At 39.8% G+C, this 24,055-nt stretch overlaps 1 protein-coding gene across 20 annotated transcripts in view; it reads left to right on the forward strand.

Moving 5' to 3' along the window:
- HELQ (helicase, POLQ like) overlaps window positions 1–14,236 on the forward strand; it is a 40,780-nt gene extending 26,544 nt beyond the window's left edge. For 12 of the 20 annotated variants that reach the window (XR_015165210.1, XM_086404981.1, XM_086404982.1 and 9 more), the window contains 7 exons: window positions 1,409–1,631; window positions 2,686–2,843; window positions 4,167–4,265; window positions 7,356–7,529; window positions 7,975–8,088; window positions 9,541–9,675; window positions 13,005–14,236. Coding sequence is in view for 11 of the 20 variants with exons in the window: in XM_086404981.1 (XP_086261107.1) it covers window positions 1,409–1,631; window positions 2,686–2,843; window positions 4,167–4,265; window positions 7,356–7,529; window positions 7,975–8,088; window positions 9,541–9,675; window positions 13,005–13,112 (1,011 nt within the window). In the remaining 9 variants the exon portion in view is untranslated. Of the gene's footprint in view, window positions 1–1,408; window positions 1,632–2,685; window positions 2,844–4,166; window positions 4,266–6,743; window positions 7,530–7,974; window positions 8,089–9,540; window positions 9,676–13,004 lie in introns of all 20 variants that reach the window. The other 8 variants (XR_015165206.1, XR_015165207.1, XR_015165215.1 and 5 more) reach the window with 4 other exon arrangements.
- Window positions 14,237–24,055: the final 9,819 nt, after the last annotated feature.

Genomic DNA, 24,055 nt, shown 5'->3' on the forward strand with positions numbered 1-24,055 from the left:
GCAGTCAGTCTCTTGGATGCTATTTATAGAAACACCCTTCCTTCCTTTCGTAGCACCCATCAGTTTGTCGTTGTATTCTTGTTAGTGACTTTCTTTGGCTGATAACTTTACCCCCCTGGAATGAAGCCCTGGGACAGGTCCACGTTTATTCTCCTGTATCACCAAATCCCAGTGACTAGCATAGTGCCTGGTATGTGGTTGGCATTCAGTAAATACTTGAATTATGGTCTGGCTTTAGAGTTGGTCATGGCTGAACTTGCAGGTTGGGGCAACAGTGGAGAACCCAGCTTTGAGAAGCCAGAGATAGAAGCTATCCCAGGGGGTTAAAATCACTATGTCTGAAAGTTTTTACAGAGGGATACAAAGATAATGTGATGGTAGCTAGAAGGATCAAGTAAAGGGGTTTGTTTGTTTGTTTACCCCCAGTAGTAACTGTACTCAGTTAAAAAACAATATAGAAACTAAGTATGTTGATAATCTATAAACTGAGTATCAGTTCTTGAATATCTTAAAAGTGCAGTTTTAGCCTGAATGAATATTATGTTAAGGATGGACTTTTATTAAAAGGAGAAAAAGCAATAGGAAATGTCCCTGCTCCATAATATTTTTTGTTACCCTTTATATTGGTTTACTGTGAAATTACTACTTAAGTTTTCCCACTGAAATATCATCGGAATTGAAACAGAAATATGCTCATTGATTGACTGTATTTTAGTATAACATGCTGATCTCATTGAAATTGGCTATTGTAAGTTATGCACACTCAGAGTCAGCTCTACGTCTGAATACCACCATTGCTATTATAAGTTTTAAACAGTGAGTTGGGGGGAGGAAAAAAAGGCAGCAAAATAACAAGGAAAGGAGATGGGGATGCGAGAGACAAAAAGAGGTAGAAAACTGCTGTTTATTTTCAGGTAAAATGTCAGGGAGAGTATTGCCAGATCCTGCTTTAGTGCAGACTTTCAGTTGTGTTTTCCATATGTGGTTTTTTTAATACGATTTTTAGAGCTAAAGAATATTTTCACATGTGACTGGAAGGGGACGGAGGGAGGATTTCTGAAGGAGGCCGAGTGGGAATTAGTGATAACTAGTGGGGAGTGAGCAGAGGGCACAACTTTGGAGATACTGTGAAAAATTACTCAAAAACCTAAGGAGTTTTTGAATCAGAAATGTGTAGACGTCTTCATTAAGAGTATAAATATGATAAATATATTCTTCCTTCAATTTTTTTTCTTGTCATTTTAAAATATTATAAAAGTACCTTTATGCAACTATGTAGATTTTATATTGATTTTTTATTTGAATAGCTTTGAGGTATGGAAATGAGTCCTCATGTTGATGAATTATTCATTCAAAATGATGCCTTGAATTAGAGAAGCTTCTCTAATGGTATCCTGAATTGTTTCAGATTGCAACAAACCTGGATGACATATATCGTTTTATGAGTGGTACATTTTTTGGTGTTCAGCAGAAGGTTTTGTTGAAAGAAAAAAGTCTCTGGGAAATAACTATGGAATCACTTAGATACTTGACAGAAAAAGGACTTCTACAAAAGGATACTATGTGTGGGTCCGAAGAAGAGTTCCAAAATAATTTTCATATCACAAAGTTGGGACGAGCTTCTTTTAAGGGTAAGAGCTTACCTGACTCTGACTGTGAATCTGAGGAAATGCATCGGAAAAAATAGAAATTTTCTGTAACTCTAAATTAGATTTGCAATTTCATATTAATAATAATAATCTTATCTTACAAACTGTTAAACTACTTCAATTTTTAAAAGCTGAAAAATGTTTAGAATTGCAAGTAATTACATGAAGGAAAAGATGATTCTTCCTTCTTTATGCTCGCCTCCCCCAGCAATCATACAAATCTTATTATCCTACCAAGAATAGCAGTAGCAATTTCTAGACATTTTCTGTAAATTTCATAACAATTTGATATATATTCTTCTAAATATTTTGTGTATGTATATTTATGTTTGTGTTACATGTATGTATGCATATATAGATATGTACTATATATATAGCACACACACATGCACACACATACATGTTGAATAGTATAAGTATTTGGAGGCAGCTTGCTTTCCTCACTTATAAAATATCATGAGCATCTTCACACATCAGTCCCTTTAAATCTACCTCATTTTCTTTTAGTACAACAGTCATCCATACTATGGATACCGTAATGTATTCAACCACTCCCCTATTGATGGACGTTTATACTGTTTCTGATTTTTCTCTGTTATAAACAAGGGCATCTCTGTTCCTGTATTTTTGGATATGTGTGGAGATGTTTCTTTAGGTTAGATTCCCAAGAATAGATTAATTAGGTCAGAAGGTATGTACTTACTAAATGTTGATGGATACTATAATATCAAAATGACCTCCTAAGTTTTGTGCTAAGTTACATAGTAAGAAATTGTAAAGAAATTTTTTTTTTTTGGCCGTGAGGGATCTTTAGTTGTGGCACTCAAACTCTTATTTGTGACATGTGGGATCTAGTTCCCTGACCAGGGGTAGAACCTGGGCCCCCTGTACTGGGAGTATGGTGACTTAGCCACTCACCCACCAGGGAAGTCCCTCAAGACTTATTCTATATTTAGGTAAACCAGATTTTCTTTAAAATCACTTCTTTCCTCCTTTGGTGATTATGAAAAATGAACTCTTTGTGTCTTTCTTTTAGGAACTATAGATTTGGCTTATTGTGACATCCTTTACAGAGACTTGAAGAAAGGTCTTGAGGGACTTATGCTCGAAAGCCTTCTTCATCTAATCTACTTAACAACTCCCTATGATATGGCTTCTCAGTGTGACCCTGATTGGATGATATACTTCAGGCAGGTGAGAAGATAAGATTTTGCAATACAGGCTAAAATAATTAATCACAATATGATTTTTTATCATGTGATTATTCATTTTTTTTGCTACTAAAATATATTTGAAATCGGGCCTTTTGAAAGATGAAAAGACCAATTTCAAGTATATTTTCATAGCCAGAAAAAAGACTCAGACGATAAAGAATCTGTCTGCAATGCAGGAGACCTGGGTTCGATCCCTGGCTCAGGAAGATCTCCCAGAGAAGTGGAATGGCAACCCAGTCCAGTATTCTTGCCTCAAGAATTCCATGGATGGAGAAGCCTGGTGGGTTAGTCCATGGGAACTGCAAAGAGTCAGACATGACTGAGTGACTAATACTTTTTATGGCAAGAGCATTTTTTGTTTGTTTCACTTAAATATTTTCTGTTAAATGTAAACATGTTCATTGTCGAAAAAATAAAGTAAGGTGCAGAAGAGAAGAAAGGACCATGTCTGGTCCCTATCCCCTCAAGGTGGTTACTCTTGCGATGTGGGGACCACTACATTTTCTAATGCCTGAAATGTAAAGAAAACCATTGCTGATGGTTGAGAGTTTAATTACATGAAAGCTCTATCAGAGTCACACACGGTGTCATGTCCTGTCACACCAAGCCCAGTGATGTTGATACCTGAGAAGGAATAATCATCTTTATCACCAGTATCAAGGTGGAACTGGCTGTACCTATTACAAAACCAAGTGGTAGAGTACAGTCTACTATGATTTTACTCTGAACAGGCAGTGGCAGTATGCAGGTCTTCCCAGGTGGCGTAGTGGTAACGAATCTACCTGCCAATGCAGGAGACGCAGGTTTGATCCCTGGGTCAGAAAGATCCCCTGGAGCAGGAAATGGCAACCTGTTCTAGTATCCTTGCTTGGAGAATCCCATGGACAGAGGAGCCTGGCAGGTTATAGTCCATGGGTTGGTCATGACTGAGCACATGCACACAAACACATGTATATAAACAGTGCAGTTACTTCCAAAAGCTTTCCCTCCTCTCCCTCCCCACACATCTCCTGTATGAAACATAAACACAATCCAAGAAAATCATAGACCATGGTTACAGTATTTGTGGCCATGTCTTTAAGTTCATTCAGTATTGCAAGCTTGTAAGTAAAATACTTGTAAGTAAAAACTTGTGTTATTTGTATTACTTGTAATACAATACTCACAATACTTGTAAGTAAAATTTGTGTTATTTTTCATAGATTTTATCATAATGAAAATGTGATATGACTACTAGATTTGGTTAATGGCAGACTTTTTAAAGTTACAGTTTAATTTTTCTCTATATTCTTTTTCTGTGTAGTTTAACCAACTCAGTCCAGCAGAACAAAATGTCGCTGCTCTGGTTGGAGTATCTGAGAACTTTATTGGGAAGAAAGCATCAGGTCAAGCTATTAGGAAGGTACGTACCATAGTTTTTTTTTTTCTTTCCTAAATAGCTAAGTTCAGGTAACAGAAATTAATGCTGTCATCTCATCTCCTTTGTTGATTTGATCGTTTCGGTTCACTTTTTTGTCTTTAATAAAATAATTACCACTTTACTATTCAAAACATTTGCAAACCAGAAATTTAGGTATATTTTAAAAATAATGTTATTTCTGGGTGGTTGTGATGGCCCTTTTTTGTGTCCCTTTGTATTCCTAAAATAGTCATGCATGTCTAAGGCTCTTAGCATAGGAAAAGGTAAACCTTATTAATCTATTTTTCTTAGGCTCCTTATTATGGTTTAAATCATAACAATTGTAAAATATTTTCACAATGTTATAGAAAAGAATCCTGAAATAAGTTCAGTTCATGGGAGAAAAGTTTTCTAGAAACTTTTTCTTAAGCGTCCACTTCGCATCCACTCGTCTTATAACATAAGACGAGTTTTTGGATTTTTGTTTTTGTTGGTGCTTTTCGTTGTCCCAAAGAACTACCAATGTACTTGAAGTACATAAAGCATTTTAGAAGGTTGAAGCAGAGAAGCCAAGTACTCTTGTGTGATATCTCACATTTTTGTTTTTTAAAGTTAAGTCAACAAACAAGAATCGAGTGCTGAATGCGCCACTAACTGTACAAGAAGTAAAAATATTTCTTTGGCAAACACACATTCATTTCCTGAATTAACATAATTTTCTGCCTTATAATACTTACACTTTTTTTTTCAATTTTCATTTCCTTTGGTAATCTAATCTTCGTTGAAGCCTAATGATCTTACCCACCATTTCCCTGTATATCTTTTAAATTTATATAGATATTACTGTTTCATTTTGAATAACGGAAGATGTTTTACTTACATTTGAATTGAATGGTGAGGCTGTCCCCTGTACTGAGGTATCGTAAAAGTATAAATGCATGGCACTTCAGTACTCCTGTTGTCAGTATTTAGATTGGACCTTTTACCTCAGAAGTGACTATTGTTTAGACCTTCAGAATGTTGAATAAAAATATTTCTTAAACCTTTTGTTTCAAACTCTAAAATATATTAAAAAAAATTAATCTGGAGCTCATTACCAAGTAATAAACACTTATAAAATCATGTTACAATAATGCATCTGTTGAAACTTGAATCAGAATTTATTTTTGTTACATTTTATAAAACATGTCAATACATGTTTGTTCAATTTATAATTATTTAAAATTGTATGAGCATGGATTTATCTTAATTACAAATGAACAAGTTATTAGTTTAATACTTTAGAAGTATCTTTTTAAACAAATTTCTAGAGAACTTATTTGCTTAATATCTACTTGATTTCTCCACATTGAAAAGGACCTTTACTTTAAACATTTCTTGTAAAAGGTCTTGAAATTGGCATAAAGTGACTTATCTCGCCATGTAATACAATTATGTCATTTTTCTTGGCTTAGAAAGTACATTCTAAGCAAAAATCTCCATTGACTCAATTTATAGTTAATAATGAAGGTGCATTAAAGTTGGGAAATTAAAAAGTGATCTTTTCCTAGTTGTTATTCAACTATCATGCTTTTTCAGCTTAAAGCTTTTAAAAGGGTGATCTAGTATCAAACATACAGAATCTAAAACTCTTATGTCCTTCAGTGTACTCATCTAAGTTCTCAAACATTCTAAGTTCTCATCTTAAACATTCTTTTACTATAGTAGAGGATATAATTTTATATTTTAAAATTATATCCTCCCTTTTCTCTTTAAAGTTCATTCTTTTTTTCCTCTGATTTCAAGCATGCATTACTCAGTTTCTGAGTTACTTGGTATTAGCTATGAAATACTTTACACAAAAAATAATCACTAGGCACCACAGGCCAAAGCAGATATACAGAATAGAAATTATCAACTACAGGAAGCATTTCTCTTTCAGTGTTTTAACTTCTGGAAACATTAATTATTTACCATGACCAGGTTTAAGTCATAGAAGCTAATATTTACTCTTAGTTTACAATATAAACAAGCTTATTAACATATTTATCTAAATAAACACATTTGTCTAATTTATAATCAGTCATATATACATATGGTAATATATATATGTATATATATGTGTGTGTGTGTGTGTGTATATATATACACCCAGCCTGTAAGTACTACCTGGGGCTTCCCTGGTGGCTCAGTGGCTCAGACAGTGAAAGAATCTGCCTGCAATACAGGAGACCAGCAGGAAGATCCCCTGGAGAAGGGCATGGCAACCCACTCCAGCATTCTTGCCTGGAGAATTCCATGGACAGAGCCTGGTGGGCTCCAGTCCATGGGGTCGCAAAGAGCTGGACACGACCGAGCGACCAACACTCAACACTCTAAATTCTACAGAAAACGTAAAGGTTTCCCCATCTCCTTCTCGTCCCGTCTTCTTTTCCTAAGGCTGCCGTCACAAATTAGCACAAACCAGGTGTCTTAAAACAACAGAGCTTTATTCTGTTACAGGTCAGGAGGCCAGAAGTCTGAAATCAAGATGCTGGCAGAGCTGTTCCTTCTGGAGGCTTGAGGAAGAGCCATCTTGCCTCTCTCATGGCCTTTGGTGGTTGTTAGCAATCCTTGTAGTCTCCATCTCACCACAGTCTACCTCCTTCCGTCTTCACACCACTTTCTCTGTCACTCACATCCTCTCTTATAAGGATATCAGTCATTGACTAATGGGCTCAAGGGCCCCCTATATATCCAGGATGGCTTCATCTCAAGATCCTTTGCTAATTACATCTGCAGAGATTCTGTTTCCAAATCAGGTCACGTTCAGAGGCACCAAGGGTTAGGAATTGAGTATATCTTTTGAGGAGGGACGGTTCAACACACTACACTCCCTACAGAAGGAAATTTAAATTGGAAACAGTTTGACTTATCTCTTTTTTTATAGACTTGGAAAAACTAATACTTTGAACTAACCTAAAGTACAATTGTTTTGACTTCGATTTGTTTCTGTAGAACCACTCTGTCCTCTCCCTGCTGTGTACAGCGTCATTCTCATTCCCTTTTATCCAGTTTGAATGTGATGTACCTTTTAAGCAGGTCCAATACATGAATTTATTTATGTCTTTCTAGAAAGTGGACAAGAACATTGTCAACAGACTGTACCTGTCTTTCATTCTTTATACTTTGCTCAAAGAGACCAACATTTGGAGTGTGTCTGAAAAGTTTAACATGCCTCGAGGATATATACAAAGCCTTCTCTCTGCAGCTGCGGCATTCTCCTCCTGTGTGTTACATTTCTGTGAGGTAATTCCATTGACTAGAGGATACACGCTTTGCATGTCTTGTTGATGCTTTGGTCAAAGTGAACAGAACTCTTTTTAAAAATATTTATTTACTTATTTTAATTGGAGGATAATTACAGTATTGTGATGTTTTTTGCCATCAATATGAATCGGCCATGGGTATACATGTGTTCCCTCTCTCCCGAGCCCCTCTCCCTAGAATTCTTCCTGTTGACTTATTTTTCAGTTTACACTCTTTGTCCTCATCCTAAAAGCGTTCTGTTCAAATCCCTCCACGTCTGCCATGTTTCCTCATAGTAATTTTGCTCAGAGTCATTGTTCATCTCTTGCTTTCCCAACTTCCAGAGTTTACCAAAGGGTGAGTCCTTTCTAAGCCCCCTACCACACATACTGGATTCTGAAATAACTTACGACATTTCAATTCTGCAAATCTCTGTGTTTTGCAGGAGCTTGAGGAGTTCTGGGTTTACAGGGCCCTTTTGGGAGAACTCACCAAGAAGCTGACCTACTGTGTAAAGGCAGAGCTAATCCCACTCATGGAAGTGACTGGGGTTTTAGAGGTTAGTAACTTCTTAGCTCCCCAACTGAGATGATTTCAGCTCACAGAAAAATCAGGTTTTACTTTTGTGTCACAGGGTAAGTGGCAACAATAGCCATATTGCTCATTTATCACAGGAATCTGTTGTATTTGTTTTTAATAAATTGCTGCCATGGCCTCCCCGAAATCCCTGTCAATCCAGAAGCAGTCCTGATGAAAAATCACATTTGTGGATAAATGTAACGGTAGAAACAGGGTGATTCTCCCCAAGTGCATGCGCCACCCCTCTTTGCTCCAAGCATGCGTGTGTGCCGTGCCTTCCTCCTCTCCAGCAGAGACTCACCTGCTGTGAGTTTAGACAGTGCTTGTGGAAGGTGGTGGCCACTCAGTGGCAGTGAGAGTCATTTTCATTTTCTAAGAGAATGAGATGAAGGTTTCCTCGGCTGGTTTCTCAGCTTTCTATTTTTGATCAACCCTTGTTTTCTGTTTATTCTGTTATTAAGTTCTTAAACCAGAGGAATTCTGCTTGGGAAAGCGTGCACACACATACACACACTCACACACACACTCCAGGGAGTAGAGTGTAGATAGTGAGAACATTCTAGGGATACTGAACTAAAACATTTGATTGGGGATCTGAACTAATGCCCCTTCCCCAAGTGCCCTAAGGAGTTTTTTATTTCTGTTTTTTTAATATTTAATTTATTTATTTTTACTGTGTTGGGTCTTATTTGGGGCGTGGGGTATCTTCATTGTGGCACGTGGGACCTGTCGTGGCACGTGACTTTCTCTCTGTGGCACGTGGGCTTAGTTGCCCCACAGCATGTGGGATCCTAACCTTAACCAGGGATTGAACCCACATCTTCTGCATTGGAAGGTGGATTCTTAACCACTGGATCACCAGGGAAGTCCCCAGGTTTCTAATTTCTGATTGCTGCTGCTAAGTCGCTTCAGTTGTGTCCGACTCTGTGCGACCCAATAGACGGCAACCCACCAGGCTCCCCCATCTCTGGGATTCTCCAGGCAAGAACACTGGAGTGGGTTGCCATTTCCTTCTCCAATGCATGAAAGTGAAAAGTGAAAGTGAAGTCGCTCAGTTGTGTCTGACTCTTCACGACCCCATGGACTGCAGCCCACCAGGCTTCTCCACCCATGGGATTTTCCAGGCAAGAGTACTAGAGTGAGTTGCCACTGCCTTCTCCGATTTCTGATTGCAGCACACATCAATTGACTTCACCTGCACAGAAAGCTAGCTCTCTTGCAGTCAGATTGGAGCCACCCAAATTATTTTAAAATTCTTTTAAAACACTTTTAAAATTCCTTCAGATTCTGATGTGTCATCTTTTCATATTTACTTTATTATCTTAGTTTATTCCTATCTCTTGCAAGTGAATTTTTCCCTTCAGTGAAATCCTTAATTATTTTTTCCTAATCCCCAATTCTGATCCTAATGATTTTTATAAATACTTTTCAGGGACGAGCAAGACAGTTATACAATGCAGGTTATAAAAGTCTAACGCACTTAGCTAATGCAAATCCTGAAGTGCTGATAAGGACAATTGATCATTTATCAAGACGCCAGGCCAAGCAAATTGTTTCATCAGCCAAGGTAAGCAAACAAGGCATTTTTTAATCTTTATGATATTTTACAGTTATCTCCTTATACTTTAGACATATTAACTATAGGCACAAAAATATATATTCACATATGTGGATAAAAATAGTGCACATGTTATGATACAAGGCTTGTTAAAAAGAGAAAAAGGATCTCCCAAAAAATAAAGGCACTTTTAAGAGTTCACTGACATATAAGGAACTCTGAACTCATTAAATTCCGCCTCCTACTACTCTTGTCACAGAAATCCTTTCCTCAGCATCCCCAACATCTGGTCTTCTCACCTTTAAACACCCCCACTGACAAGGAATTTACAACCTGGAGAACTAAGTTCTATTTTTGGACTCAGTGTTACAAACAGCATCCCAGTATAATGAGGCTGCCTTAAAATGCCTACCATGGTATCGTAGTACTACCGTCTGCAACCAGGCTCTTTTTTTGTTCGTTTGGTGGTTTTTCACATGCTTGAAAACAGCTCTTGTTGCCCCCAAAGGTTTCTCTTTTCTGTTTCTTTCACCTGTAGTCAACAGTCTACTTTTAGGTTATTCACTCTCCTGGTTACACTTTGCTAGTTGCAACCCAGTTTGTCACTACCCTCCTGCCCCATGTGGGTAAATCCGTTACGCAGCAGTTAGGGGTTATTTGGCCGCCCAGGTGGCTCAGCAGTAAAGAATTCACCTGCCAGTGCAGGAGACATAGGTTCAATCCCTGGGTCAAGAACATCCCCTGGAGAAGGAAAAGGCAACCCCCTCTAGTATTCTTGCCTGGAAAATCCAATGCACAGAGCAGCCTGGCAGGCTACAGTCCATGGCATCGTGTCTAAGAGTTGGACACAATTTAACAACTCAATAGCAAGGGATTATTTCCTTCTTGATCTCAACTATATTTCCATCCTTGTGGTCTGAAATTGTATAGTTGTGTGTGTGTGTGTGTTTTAAGTTCATTGTTATACTATTGTCATATATAAATCGAACTGACTGAAAAGTAAGTTTCCAGCTTACTTTTTTGAAAGGCTCTCCCATTGTTTGTATTACTGTGATTGATCTTCGTGACAGCCCTCTCAGGACACTACAACTTGTCCTATTAAATAAGGAGTTCTTTGGGTTGATAGGGTTGAAATTGTAGTTATTTTATTGCTGGAGCACCTAGCACGGTATTCAGCCTATAGTAGATGTTTAACAAATATTTGAATAAATAAATAAATGAGATTTAAAGAAATGAAGTGATTTACCCAAGGAAACATAGCTAGTCAGTAAGTAGTAGAGCAAGACTATAGTGTTAGACTATATATTATTAAAGATACAAAGGGGAACTTCCATGGTGGTCTGGGAGTTAAGACTTGGCCTTCCAGTGCAGGGGGTATGGGTTCAATCCCTGGTCTGAGAGCTAAGATGTCACATGCCTTACAGCCAAAATACCAAAACATAAAACGTAAGCAATATTGTAACAAATTTAATAAAGACTTTTAAAGTGGTCCACATCAAAAAAAAAAAAAAAAAAGTATACAAAGGGAGCTGCAGTATCGATGGCCAAAATATTTAATAAGTGACTTTAAATGTTAAAAGTATTAGACAACTTCAGGCACAATAATGTGCATAGTGTTATGCTTTATATCAAATTGGTAGAGAAAGTGGTTTTTTTTCTTCTCTGATTTTTATTGAGCTTTTTGTTATAAAATGTTGTAAGAGAAATAATGCAAGTATTTCACACCAATATACACAAACCCAGCTGCAACAAATACCAACATTTGATTTCCATTGTTTTTAAAGAAAGGAGAAAAATCATTATTCAAATATTCATTGACATCTACTATGTACCAGTTTAGAAATAGGTTAGAAATAGTTTCTTTGTTTATTATGCTCCTTTTGAAATTAACCATATTAGTTTTAGGAGCTTGAATAAAAGTTTTCTTTGAAACACTGATAGTGACAGCTTATGGTAAATGGTGCCGCTGGATTTGTGGTCTTTGAAGGAGAAGATTTAACTCCGGGACCAAAGAAGATTCTCAGTCACTCAGAGCTTTGTGTGCAAAATTTTATTTTAAGGTGACAGAACAGAGAAAGCTTCTGACATAGACATCAGAAGTGGGTAGAAAGAGTACCTGCCTCACTAGTTTAAGTGGGGCCTTATATACTTCTCAACTGGCTGCTGAGAACAGATAAAAAGAATACCTCAAGGTTGTAAGAGTTCCACCAGCCCCTTTCCCAAGGCATGCATCCTGAGATGACTTTGGCACAAGATGAGCCAGGGAGAATAGGTCCAGGGCCAGGTCTCTGGGCTGGATACACTGTTGCTGTGTAATCAGGGGTACAAGTCTGAGAAACAGGTTCCCAGGCAGGATTTTTAACAATTATAATCATTTAACATAGAGCCTAAGAAAAGCATTTCCATGAGTAAGACATTGTGCTGTGTGATCATTAGTTCAGGACCTATAGAAAGCCTAATGTATATGGCAAGATACATTGTCACACAAGGCTTAAGGAAAGCATGAGCCAGTATATTCACCTCCTCCTTCAGTTCAGTTCAGTTCAGTTGCTCAGTCATGTCCGACTCTTTGACCCCATGAACTGTAGCTCGCCAGGCCTCCCTGTCCATCACCAACTCCCAGAGCTCGCTCAGACTCATGTCCATCAAGTCGATGATGCCATCCAGCTCCCGGAGCTTGCTCAAACTCATATCCATCAAGTCGGTGATGCCATCCAACCATCTCATCCTCTGTCATCCCCTTCTCCTCCTGCCTTCAGTCTTTCCCAGCATCAGAGTCTTTTCCAATGAGTCAGTTCTTCGCATCAGGTGGCCAAAGTATTGGAGCTTCAGCTTCAGCATCAGTGCTTCCGATGAATATTCAGGACTGATTTCCTTTAGGATTGACTGGTTTGATCCCTAAAGGGCCCCAAGCTTTAACTCTCTCAATAGGTTTTTAAAAGATAGCATACTAAACTGTGAGGATTAATAAAATCTATATATATAGGGTAACATTTTTAAGAACCAATTAAATTTTTTCAAACCTGTCTTAAATTTTATAGGTTAAAAGTTAATTTTAAGTGGCTGAGTCTTCAATAAAACAAACCTTTGAGAGTATTAAAGCTCCGTTATTTTTGGTATACCAAATGTAGTGATCAGCTAAAATGGCTTTAAATGCCTCAGCTTCATTTACTATAATTGCTGTTCTTAAGTGACCATTTTTCAATCTCATTATTAATTTTAATGTCTAGATTATGCTGATACATAAGGATTCAGGTATTGAATAGATGGTGGTAAAATGTTAGCAGTTCCCTAACAATGCATATTTTTACTTCACATCTTGATTTTTTTTATTGTAGATGCTGTTGCATGAGAAAGCAGAGGCTTTGCAAGAAGAAGTAGAAGAATTATTGAGATTGCCTTCTGATTTCCCTGGTCTTGTGGCCTCTTCTACTGAAAAGGCATGAAGCTATCTGAGGAGCATTTTTAAGTATGAATTATTTATTGTACATGCATTTTATTAAAGCTCTCCTATAAGTTATAAATGAAAAAAATATATTTTAACTATATATATTAAGAACTGTGGCTGATGTTTGAATAGTCCTCTCATCCATACTTACATAAATAATTATGCATTATTTCTCTAATGAAAAGTCTGGCATCCACCACAAAATGAAATCCCAAGTTTCCCAGCATATCCCCAGCGTACCTTTGCAACCAGACCTTTCATTATCCTCCTACCCATTTCTTTCATCAAACTTAACTATTTGCAGTCCCAGAATTTTCCCTGGGATTCACAAACCCACTGTTTCCTATCTGCCTTAAACTATTCCAAGTGCATGGAAAATTCTCTTTAAAATGGATTATATACTTTGTTTCAACTAAAAATGCTCAAATACTGTCTCCTGTATGAAATTGTCCAAGTTCAGCCTTATCCCCACCCCATCCATGGGTTCTTTCCCTCCTCTAATGATTGTGAGCCCCTCACTCATGTCCAGGTCTTCATAATGCTTTATATAATGTCTGAAATCCCCCGGAGGGCCAAGACCTGTGTTATGGTCTTTGTATGCCACATAGCACCTACACAATTTGCTGCACAAAGTAAGGACCTCTGTGAAAAATGAATTCTTACTCAAATTGATAATTTAAAGATTCTCTTTAAACACAACTTAAATATTACTTTTTCCCCCTCCCTTTTCTGATTCTTAGCTCAAATGTAGATGACTGGTTAAACTGGGAAAAGAGTAATAACTATTATTATTTACAAGTACTAAACTGGTTTAGTTAAAGCTTCCCTCACATGTCTGAGAGACACCCATTGGCAACTTTGCAGATAGATCCACAGTCTCAGTTCTCTGTGCCTCAACATTTAGCTCATTGTAATATGGGCACACCTCAGAGATATTATGAGTTCAGTTCCAGACCACCACAAAAAAGTGATTGTTGCAATAAAACAAGTCATATGAATTTTTTGGCTTCCCAATAAAGTTATGTTTACACTATACCAAAATCTATTATGTGTGCAATAGTATTATGCCTAAAAGAAAACAACATATATACCTTAATAAAAAATATTGTTGAAAAACTCTAACCATCATCTGAGCCTTTGCTGAGTTGTAATCTTTTTGCGACAGTAACATCAAAGATGACATTAACAAATGTAAGAATAATGACAGAGTTTGAAATATTATTAGAATTACCAAAATGTAACACAAAGATGCAAAGTGAGCAGATGCCGTTGGAAAAATGATGCTGACAAAATTAGAGTAATTGGACCAAGGTCGTGTACTATTGATATTTGTTGCAAAGCAGGGACTTCGGACCTGGACGATCCCAATCTAAAGTCCATGCATGCATGCTCAGTCACGTCGACTCTTTGCAACCCCACAGACTGTGGCCCACCAGGCTCCTCCGTCCACCGTCCATGGGATTTCCCAGGCAAGAATACTGAAGTGGATTGCCATTTCCTCCTCCAGGGGATCTTCCTGATTCAGGGATCAAACCTGCATCTCCTGCATTGGCAGGCAGGTTCTTTACCACTGAGCCGCCTGGGATGCCAAAGCCTGTGCACTTAACCATTATACAGTCTGGCCTTGGTAGAATTTTCCCCATTTTGTCCTTCCTGAGTGTCTCTTTCACCTGACCTTGATTTTGCCTCCAGCATGACATCACATCGCCACACCTCGTGCCCTCGTGTGAGGTACAGGACAGCATCCTAATGCCCTGGTGGAGTCCTGGGCTGCACTGCATGTATTCCATTTGTTGCAGCTAAAAAAGTTGTAAGAGAGAAGCTGGCCGCCTGCTGGCTGCTTGGGCTCAGCCATGAGATTGTCCACAGTCCACTGGTCCACAGTCGAGCCTTCAGCGTTTTAAAATCGAGACACCCCAGCTCTATTAGTTTGCCCAAGTGTGTAAGGCTATAAGTAAGCCCTGATTCTTGCTAATCAATTTATGAGGCTGATGTATAATTTATTTCATTAATTTATTAAGATTAGAGGCAGCAGGTTGGAAGGATACCTTTTCAGAAACTGGAAAACCTGTGCCTGCAGTTTGGGACCATCTGCCCTGCCCCCAATCAGTGTGTCAGTAAGGCGAGCCACTGAAAGTGTACCAAGGGTAGTGATGGCTGATCAGCCCTAAAAGATTTTAAAATATAAAGAAAATGACAGTTCAGCTCTAGAGAAGAAAAGTAGATTAGTGGGAACACAATAGAGAATAAAAATAGATTCAGAGACATTTAAGAATTTAATGTGTAATAAGCATGGTTTTTCAGTTTTGATTGATAGAAACCCAGGTATATCTAGCTTAAACAAAAAAGAAAATATAGTGGCCACATTCTTAAACCATGACAGTAATAACACTGGTTTCCGAGCAACTGGAACCAGAGACTAGCATTTCAGGGCTTGCCACCTGTTCTTTGTCAGGCAACTCTAGACCAACTGACCCAGTGGCTTCAAGATGAAAGCAGAAAGAGCTTTCTGCTGCCATCCCAGGTGGAGAAATCCCTGAAGAGATTCTCTTTGGTCTAATTGGTCCTTGCCCACCTCTGAGGCCAAGATCTAGAGTTTTTGCTTTGTACTAGTTTTTTCAGAAGTTGGAGGGAAGGAGTGGTGGGCAAAGAAGTACAGGGGACACTTAAGTCACAGTGGAGAAGATGGATCGTTCCAAGAATGGCGTTCAAACGACGGCTGCATCACGTTTTAGGAAAATATTCAGCTCAATTTCCACCTGTGTTCTTAAACCAACTTAACTTTTAGGTAAAATGAGAAGATTTGAATGTGGACTTCTTGGTGGTGTCATCTGACTTCTCTGAAGCATCAAGAAGGGTACCTGTAGTTCCCTTGTATTGAGCTTCAACACATTAAAATTTTAGCAATTCCTGTGTAGCTGTCCAGTTTTCCTTTTTGGATTTTTTTCAAGCTATGAGCAAGATTGCCCATTTCTAGAGTGCTTAACTTCACCACGACCTTTCTTATGTCCTAGCTTTTCTGGATTTGCATTATGAGCTTCAACAACCACCAATGAAAGAAAAAAAAAGTTTTTTTCTATTGGGTACAGCAAATTTTTGATCAAGTTCAAGCATTTCAAATGCAGCTATCCTCTCAACAAATATCCAAAGTGCCATTTTTTTCAGGAATAACTAAGAATCGCCGCAGCTTTTGGATTCCATACCAATATGATAAAAAGTAGTACAAAGACATGTAAGCATTGTTATACTTAGTTTTCTTTGACAATTTCCAGTAATTTAGAATCATACTGATAAATTTGCATTTTCTTTTGTTACTGTCAATGACAAATAATAAGGATGACAATAAACCAACCTTTAATGAGGGCTAACCCTGTGCCAACAATATGTTAAATGTTTTGTATGCTTAGAGATTCCTTACTGAGGAATCTGAGGTACATTATCGTTTCTACCCTGTGTTACAAATGAAGAAAGTGTGGCTTGCCCAGGATCACTCCATTGATAAGGAACAGAGCCTAGGTCACAGCTAGATTAGACTGATAGTTCTTTCTTTGTGTTTATTCGCATGGGAATGGCAACCCTCTCCACTGTTCTTACCTGGAGAATTCCCATGGACAGAGGAGCCTGGTGGGCTACAGTCTGGGATTGCCAAGAGTTGGACACGACTGAGTGACTAACACACACACACACACACAAATTCGCATTACAGGCTAACCTATGTGTGTTTGGAAAGGATTTGATCATATATATGCATATCATCATATGATATCATATCATCATATGCAGACAGCATATATAATAGGCCTTCCTCCTGCCTAAAATGCTATGAAGTAATGACAAATATGATGCGATAAATTAGCATGCTTCATTTATAAAATCGTCTTTTGATCTCTCTCTTCTGTAAGTGGTTGCCCAAGTGATATATGGTCACTTGGAGTACTTGAAGATATGATAATTCTCTTTAAGGGGAGCATATGTATGTAATGTATAAAAATTTTGCTATTAGAATTAACACTGCCACTCCAGAGGAAATGAATGATTTTACTCTAGCTGAACCAAATGTATTAGATCATTAAACCTCCCCCAAAGGAGATTTATGCACAGAGAGGGTTCCTTCTTTATAGAAGTTAACTATGGTAAATACCTCCCATTTTTATTAATTGCATCTTCTCCAGTGAAAAGATTTTTTATTTATCCCTTCAACAACTTCACTAAAATGTAGAAGTTCTATCCCTACTTGACTAAAAAAAGCAACAGCAAAAAAGATCCGATTATCATGGAGACTGGGAATTTGCATCCCTAATTTCTGAGGGGTTTTATGAGCCATAGTATTCCATGATATTTCCCCTAAGTTTGTTTTCTGTCTTCACAGAGGCATAAAGTGTGTTATTATAATAAAGAGATATGCATAAAGCTAGGGAAATGTAGGCTACCAGTAATGTAAGTATAAAGAACCAGCTATTATAGTGCTGTGTGCTAAATCAGTGTCTTTTATAATAAAACATAATATTACTGTATGATCACACACAAAATTGGAAATATTCTACTCACTGTACATGAAGTACAGTAACACGAGTTTAATTCTGTGTAAGTTTGTAAGTACTTTGAGAGTCTACGCCCATTCTAGAAATGATGAAGGAATTCAGCATTTTGCTGAAATTTGTTAGAGTCATTCAAAAACTCAACGAAAACATGTACATGCATTTTACTGAATAGTGTGGATGTGCTTAGTTACAGGTGGAAAACAAGAGGAGAATAGCTGCTTCTTGTTTCTTTCAGGAGCAGTAGAGCATAAACGGCTTCCCAGGTGGTGCTGGTAGTAAAGAACCCACTTGTCGGTGCAGGAGATATAAGAGACGGGGGTTCGATCCCTGGGTCAGGAAGATCCCCGGAGTAGGAAATGGCAACAGCCCATTCCAGTATTTTTACCTGGAGAATCCCGTGGACACAGAACCCTGGCAGGCTATCGTCCATAGGGTAGCAAAGAGTTGGCCACAAGTGAAGTGACTTAGAATAAATACACGAACCGTGAGCCACTGCTGGTGTGAAAGTAACATAATGAAGCACCACGTAACAGATGCTTAACATGCACTAGAGACAGAGAAGTAGGAGGCAGTGTCTTTGAAGGGAGAACTGGTGAAAGAGGTCAACCACAGACTGAGAGAGGGCTGGGAATGTCTGAACAGAGGGAGCAGGGCAGGTAGGGAAGAGGGGACATGAAGGACGACAGGAGGGTTGTCTTCTTGAGCTGTTCGAAGGGAAGGCTGCAAGCCACATCATCTGTATATTTGCGCTCTTGAAGCAGTAACTAGAAACCACAAAAGCAGCAGCAGGTGACTTGTGCTGAGCCATCACTATGTTCTCACCTGGATCACCTTGTGATCAATGAAAAGCCCTGGTGAAACTTTACCTGACAGGTGGACACGTGTGACCGTGAGCCATATGGAGATCAAGTTCACAACCTCGGCCTTGTTGGCACTGTGATCTGTCTGTCCGGTCCTTGCTCCCTAGGGCAGAAATGTCTGAGCTTTGTCAAAGATAAGCTGGACACTAGGTAAAGTGGTAAGGATAGAATTTATTCAGAACTAAGTGCAGAGTGACTACGCTGAAGCCTTTGTGTGGATCACGACAAACTGTGGAAAATTCTTTAATGGGAATACCAGACTGCCTTACTTGCCTCCTGAGAAACCTATATGCAGGTCAAGAAGCAGCAGTTAGAACTGGACATGGAACAGCGGACTGGTTCAAAATTGGAAAAGGAGTACATTAAGGCTGTGTATTGTCACCTTGCTTATATAATTTATATGCAGAGCACATTTGCAAAATGCCAGGCTGGATGAATCGCAAACTGGAATCAAGATTCCCTGGAGAAACATCAACAACCTCAGATATGTAGATGATATGACTCTAATGGCAGAAAGTGAATAAGAAATAAAGAGCCTCTTGATAAGGATGAAAGAGGAGAGTGAAAAAGCTGGTTTAAAACTCAACATTCATTTTTTTTTTGAGTTTTTTTTTTTAATTTTATTTTTAAACTTTACATAATTGTATTAGTTTTGCCAAATATCAAAATGACATCCAGGCACGTTGCTTCACAGCAAATAGGGGGGAAAGTGGAAGCAATGACAGATTTTATTTTCTTGGGCTCCAAAATCACTACAGGTGGTGACTACAGCCATGAAATTAAAAGACACTTGTTCCTTGGAAGAAAGCTATGGCAAGCCTAGACAGCATATTAAAAAGCAGAGATATCACTTTGCCAACAAAGGTCAGTATAGTCTAAGCTATGGTTTTCCCAGTAGCCATGTATGGATGTGAGAGTTGAACCATAAAGAAGGCTGAGTGCCAAAGAATTGATGCTTCTGAACTGTGGTGTTGAAGACTTCTTAAGAGTCCCTTGGACAGAAGGAGATCAAACCAGTTAATCCTAAAGGAAATCAGTCCTGAATATTCATTGGAAGGACTGATGCTGAAGCTGAAGTGCCAATACTTTGGCCACCTGATGCAAAGATGCCGACTCATTGGAAAAGACCCTGATGCTGGGAAAGATTGAAAATGAGAGGAGAAAGGGATGACAGAGGATGAGATGGTTAGATGCCATCACTGACTCAATGGACATGAGTTTGGGCAAACTCTGGGAGATAGTGCTGCAGTCCATGGGGTTGCATGAACAAGAACAAGGGCAGAGGTGATGGGCATTTTTATGGGAGAATGAGGGGGCAGTGGGGAACGAGCGGGCACTCCAGCAGAGCCTCTGTTTATTCACTGATGCTTATCCAGAGGAGAAGCAAGCTTCTACTATCTTTATGACAGGAGGTAGTGGTGCAAGATAGAGCAAGCCACGCACAGCCTTCTAAAGTAACTCCTCAGACAGGGATGAGGTGTGCAGGGGCCTATCTGTCTATTACCAGGTCTAAGTTGGAATAAACAGTAATCCTCCTGGTGGTTTTCTCAGGCTGACTGAGAAAAAGGGAGACTGGGGTCATCCTAGGTGGCAGCCTTGAGCTATGAGGTGCTTGGGAATCTTTTAGAGGGGGCTTGGGAGGGAGTGGGTAGAATCGATTGTGCTGAGAGTCTGCAGTTTTTCTAGGCCAGATTTAAGGGCTGGTCAAAAAGAGGGCTCAGATGAGTCCATCTAAAATTTGGTCAAGAAGAGAATCTGTCACTTTCTAGAATTTGTTCAGATGACCGCTTGGCTCACTTTAAAACATGCCATCACTGGGGCTTCCCTGGTGGTCCAGTGGTTAAGACTCTGTGCTTCCAAAGCAGGGGGTGTGGGTTTGATCCCCGCTTGGGGAATTGAAATCCCACATGCTGCACAGCCAAAAAATTAAAAAATAAAATGTAAAACAGCGTGCTATCACTAAGGCTGATATTTTGTTTCCTTCCATCTATGTTATGAAACCTAGGCCTTGGTCTTTAATTTTAGTTCTTTTTCTCAGCGTGATCACAGAGGAGTAGGAGAGGGTTTCGCAGGAGTTATTCCAGGTCTTCACAAAGCTCTTGTGTTCACCTCTCAAGACTCCTGCAGCAGGAGGAAGCCTTCAGAAACTGGAACAACCGTGAAAAGGCCCCTCTGCCCATCACTCATGCCTGAGCAGGTGCAGTCCAGAGCGACCTCGAGGGGGCTTGGACTTTTACAGGCGACAGGCTGCATGTTAGCTGTTCCGGCCTGTGCAGACTCACTGAATCAAAATGAAATGTTAACGACGGTGGTGTCTGTGCCACTCTGCTGGGGACACTAAAATGCAGAGAAACGAGGCTCTAACAGCTGTCAGTAATTGGGTCACGCCTTCCCTGGCACCCTGGCTTCCTAGATTTATGCCAGCACCTATTATCATTAATGCTGCCAAAAAGACTTGCCTTTGCCAAGATGTTGGCCGGAGAAACACGTGTTCTCACCAGAGAGGCTGAAAGTCCTTGAGAGAAGCACAAAAGGAGGGCATGAATCCGTACGTAGAAAAAGATGAGTGTGGTATGATGCTTCACCAGATGGTCCCACGTACAGATCAAGCTCCGCCGTGGCTGCGTCTGCCCTTCTCTTACCAAGGGCAGTGTTAACTTCTGGTGGAAACTGACTAGGAAGTGACCTTTTTGCTGTTTCCCTCGAAAAGAGCAGATCCTAGCAGATGCTGCTAAAACATCTTTTTTTTTTTTTTTTCTTGTTGATTCATCAGAGAGAAAACGCCTTTCCCATTATTTATTCCAAATGCATGATTGGCATGTTCCTGGTTCACAGTGGCTAGTGGTTTCATTCACATAGTGAGGAACTGACTGGGTCTTATGTCTGTAGAGGCTGCCAGGCAGGCTAGGATCTAGGTGTCTGTTTTGCCAAAAGCTTTACTTTTGTTTTAGGTTCAAAGGATTCATTACCAAAAAAAACCACTCAATACACACATAAACAGTTTCAGTTTTTCTAGAAGAGTCAGTTCAGTTCAGTCATTCATTCACGTCCAACTCTTTTCAACCCCATGGACTGCAGCATGCCAGGCTTCCCTGTCCATCACCAACTCCTGGAGCTTGCTCAAACTCCTGTCCATCGAGTCTTCTATCATCCTCTTTTCCTCCCGCCTTCAATCTTTCCCAGCATCAGTTCTTTGCATCAGGTGGCCAAAGTATTTGTCTAGAAGATTATTTGACTTAAATTTCAATATACAATCATTAAAATAGAAAAAATGGAAACAATAGAGAGTAACATCATATGTGCCTGCATGCTCCTGTCTGACTCTTTGTGACCCCGTGGACTGTAGCCCACCAGGCTCCTCTGTCCATGGGATTTTCCAGCAAGAATACTGGAGCAGGTTGCCATTCCCTTCTCCAGGGGAATCTTCACCACCCAGGGAGAGAACCCACTGTCTCTTGCATCTTCTGCATTGGCTGGCAGATTCTTTACCACTAGCACCACCACTGGGCCAAACTACATTCAGACTTGAACAGCACTGGTAAGTCCCTGGTTAACAGCAATCTGGAGTCCCAGTTGGGAAAGGGTCGTGGGCAGTGCGTCCACCCAACAGGTGAGACTTCAAATTGCAGTTTCAGGGGCTCTCGCTTATAATCCCAGGCTGCAAACTGATTTCATCATCAGTTTGCATGAAAAATGCAGCTCTGCTTTTCCTTTCACCTTTTTGCACCTTTGTTTCGTCTTGTGAGCAGCCGCAGGATTTCGTTAGACCCTGAGGAGTTGGTCAGACTCCCCAGGACTCAAGAATTCCAAGACTTGCTCCCTTTCTTGTATAAAGTACCACCTGACTGGCTGTGCTTGCAGGCGGGCATGGAAACATCCAGTGTTCAGGCAGGTTGGAAGCCTGCTTTCCTGCTTCTGAAGCCTGAACAAGACCTCCTCCATTTTAATTTCCCTAACAACATCCCGTCCCACATTTCCACTCCTCTGCAGGAACTTTGGTGATCTCTGTTGAATCAGAAGCTTGAATTCAACTCCTGAAAACTGGTGCCCTGGCTGGTCTCTGCTGGAATTGTACAGGAAACTGTTCCATAGGGACTTCAAATTGCTTGGAAGAGAATGAGCTCTGTTCTTTTTTTTCTGGGGCCACTTGTCACATCCATACTGTGAGTTAAGAGACTTCCACGTGCTTTTCTGGTGTTCTATTTAAGCGCTGAAGTTTGCAGTTGCTTATTTGCTGCTGTTGTTCAGTCGCCAAGTCATGTCTGGCTCTTCTACCCAATGGATTGCAGCACGCCAGGCCTCCCTGTCCCTCACCATCCCCCAGAACTTGCCCAAGTTCATGTCCATTGCATCAGTGATGCCAACTATCTCCTCTGTCACCCTCTTCTCCTTCTGCCTTCAATCTTTCCCAGCGTCAGGGTCTTTTCCCATGAGTCAGCTATTTGAATCAGGTGGTCAAAGTATTGGAGCTTCAGCTTCAACATAAAATCATAGTTTTCATGCATGTGGCTGCTGGGGGCACGGTAGAGGTATCTCAAATTAAAAAAAAAAAAACAGGAAGTGATTGGCAAAGAAAGTGACAATGAGCTGTTTGGCCACAGTATCTGTCCACAACTACGAGTAAAGAAGACAGAGAGAAAGGAAAGATGGAATCCAGTGGATGAAGGGGGAACAAACAGGCCCAGGTTTCAGCATCAGAACGTTGCTGAAAATGTTCCTCTAATCTTAACTGTGGAAATCAGAAGGGCCTTGATTTCAGATACAAGTCAATCACAGCATCTGGTACCTGCTGAAGTTGCTCTATGCAACCTGTACTTTCTATTGAGGGCCAACTGTGCACTGCAGAGGATGTAAAGGTGAATCTAATAGGTCCTGGTCCTTCAGAAATACAGAACTTAGTAGCAGAGAGAAGGCATGTTTATGAACTATAACTACTCAGTTCAGTTCAGTCGCTCAGTTGTGTCCGACTCTTTGTGACCCCATGAACTGCAGCTCGCCAGGCCTCCCTGTCCGTCACCAACTCGCGGAGTCCACCCAAACCCATGTCTATTGAGTCGGTGATGCCATCCAACCATCTCATCCTCTGTCGTCCCCTTCTATTCCTGCCCTCAATCTTTGCCAGCATCAGGGTCTTTTCAAATGAGTCAGCTCTTCACATCAGGTGGCCAAAGTATTGGAGTTTCAGCTTCAACATCAGTCCTTCCAATGAATATTCAGGACTGATCTCCTTTAGGATGGACTGGTTGGATCTCCTTGCAGTCCAAGGGACTCTCAAGAGTCTTCTCCAACATCATAGTTCAAATGCATCAGTTCTTCAGCACTTAGCTTTCTTTATAGTCCAACTCTCACATCCATACATGACCACTGGAAAAACCATAGCCTTGACTAGACAGACCTCTGTTGGCAAAGTAATGTCTCTTCTTTTTAGTATGCTGTCTAGGTTGGTCATAACTTTCCTTCCAAGGAGTAAGCATCTTTTAATTTCATGGCTACCATCACCATCTGCAGTGATTTTGGAGCCCCAAAAAATAAAGTCTGAC

Source organism: Bos grunniens, chromosome 6 (genome assembly GCF_055505025.1).
Source record: "Bos grunniens cultivar Pamir isolate PY7600 chromosome 6, Bosgru_T2T1.0, whole genome shotgun sequence".
NCBI lineage: Eukaryota > Metazoa > Chordata > Mammalia > Artiodactyla > Bovidae > Bos > Bos grunniens.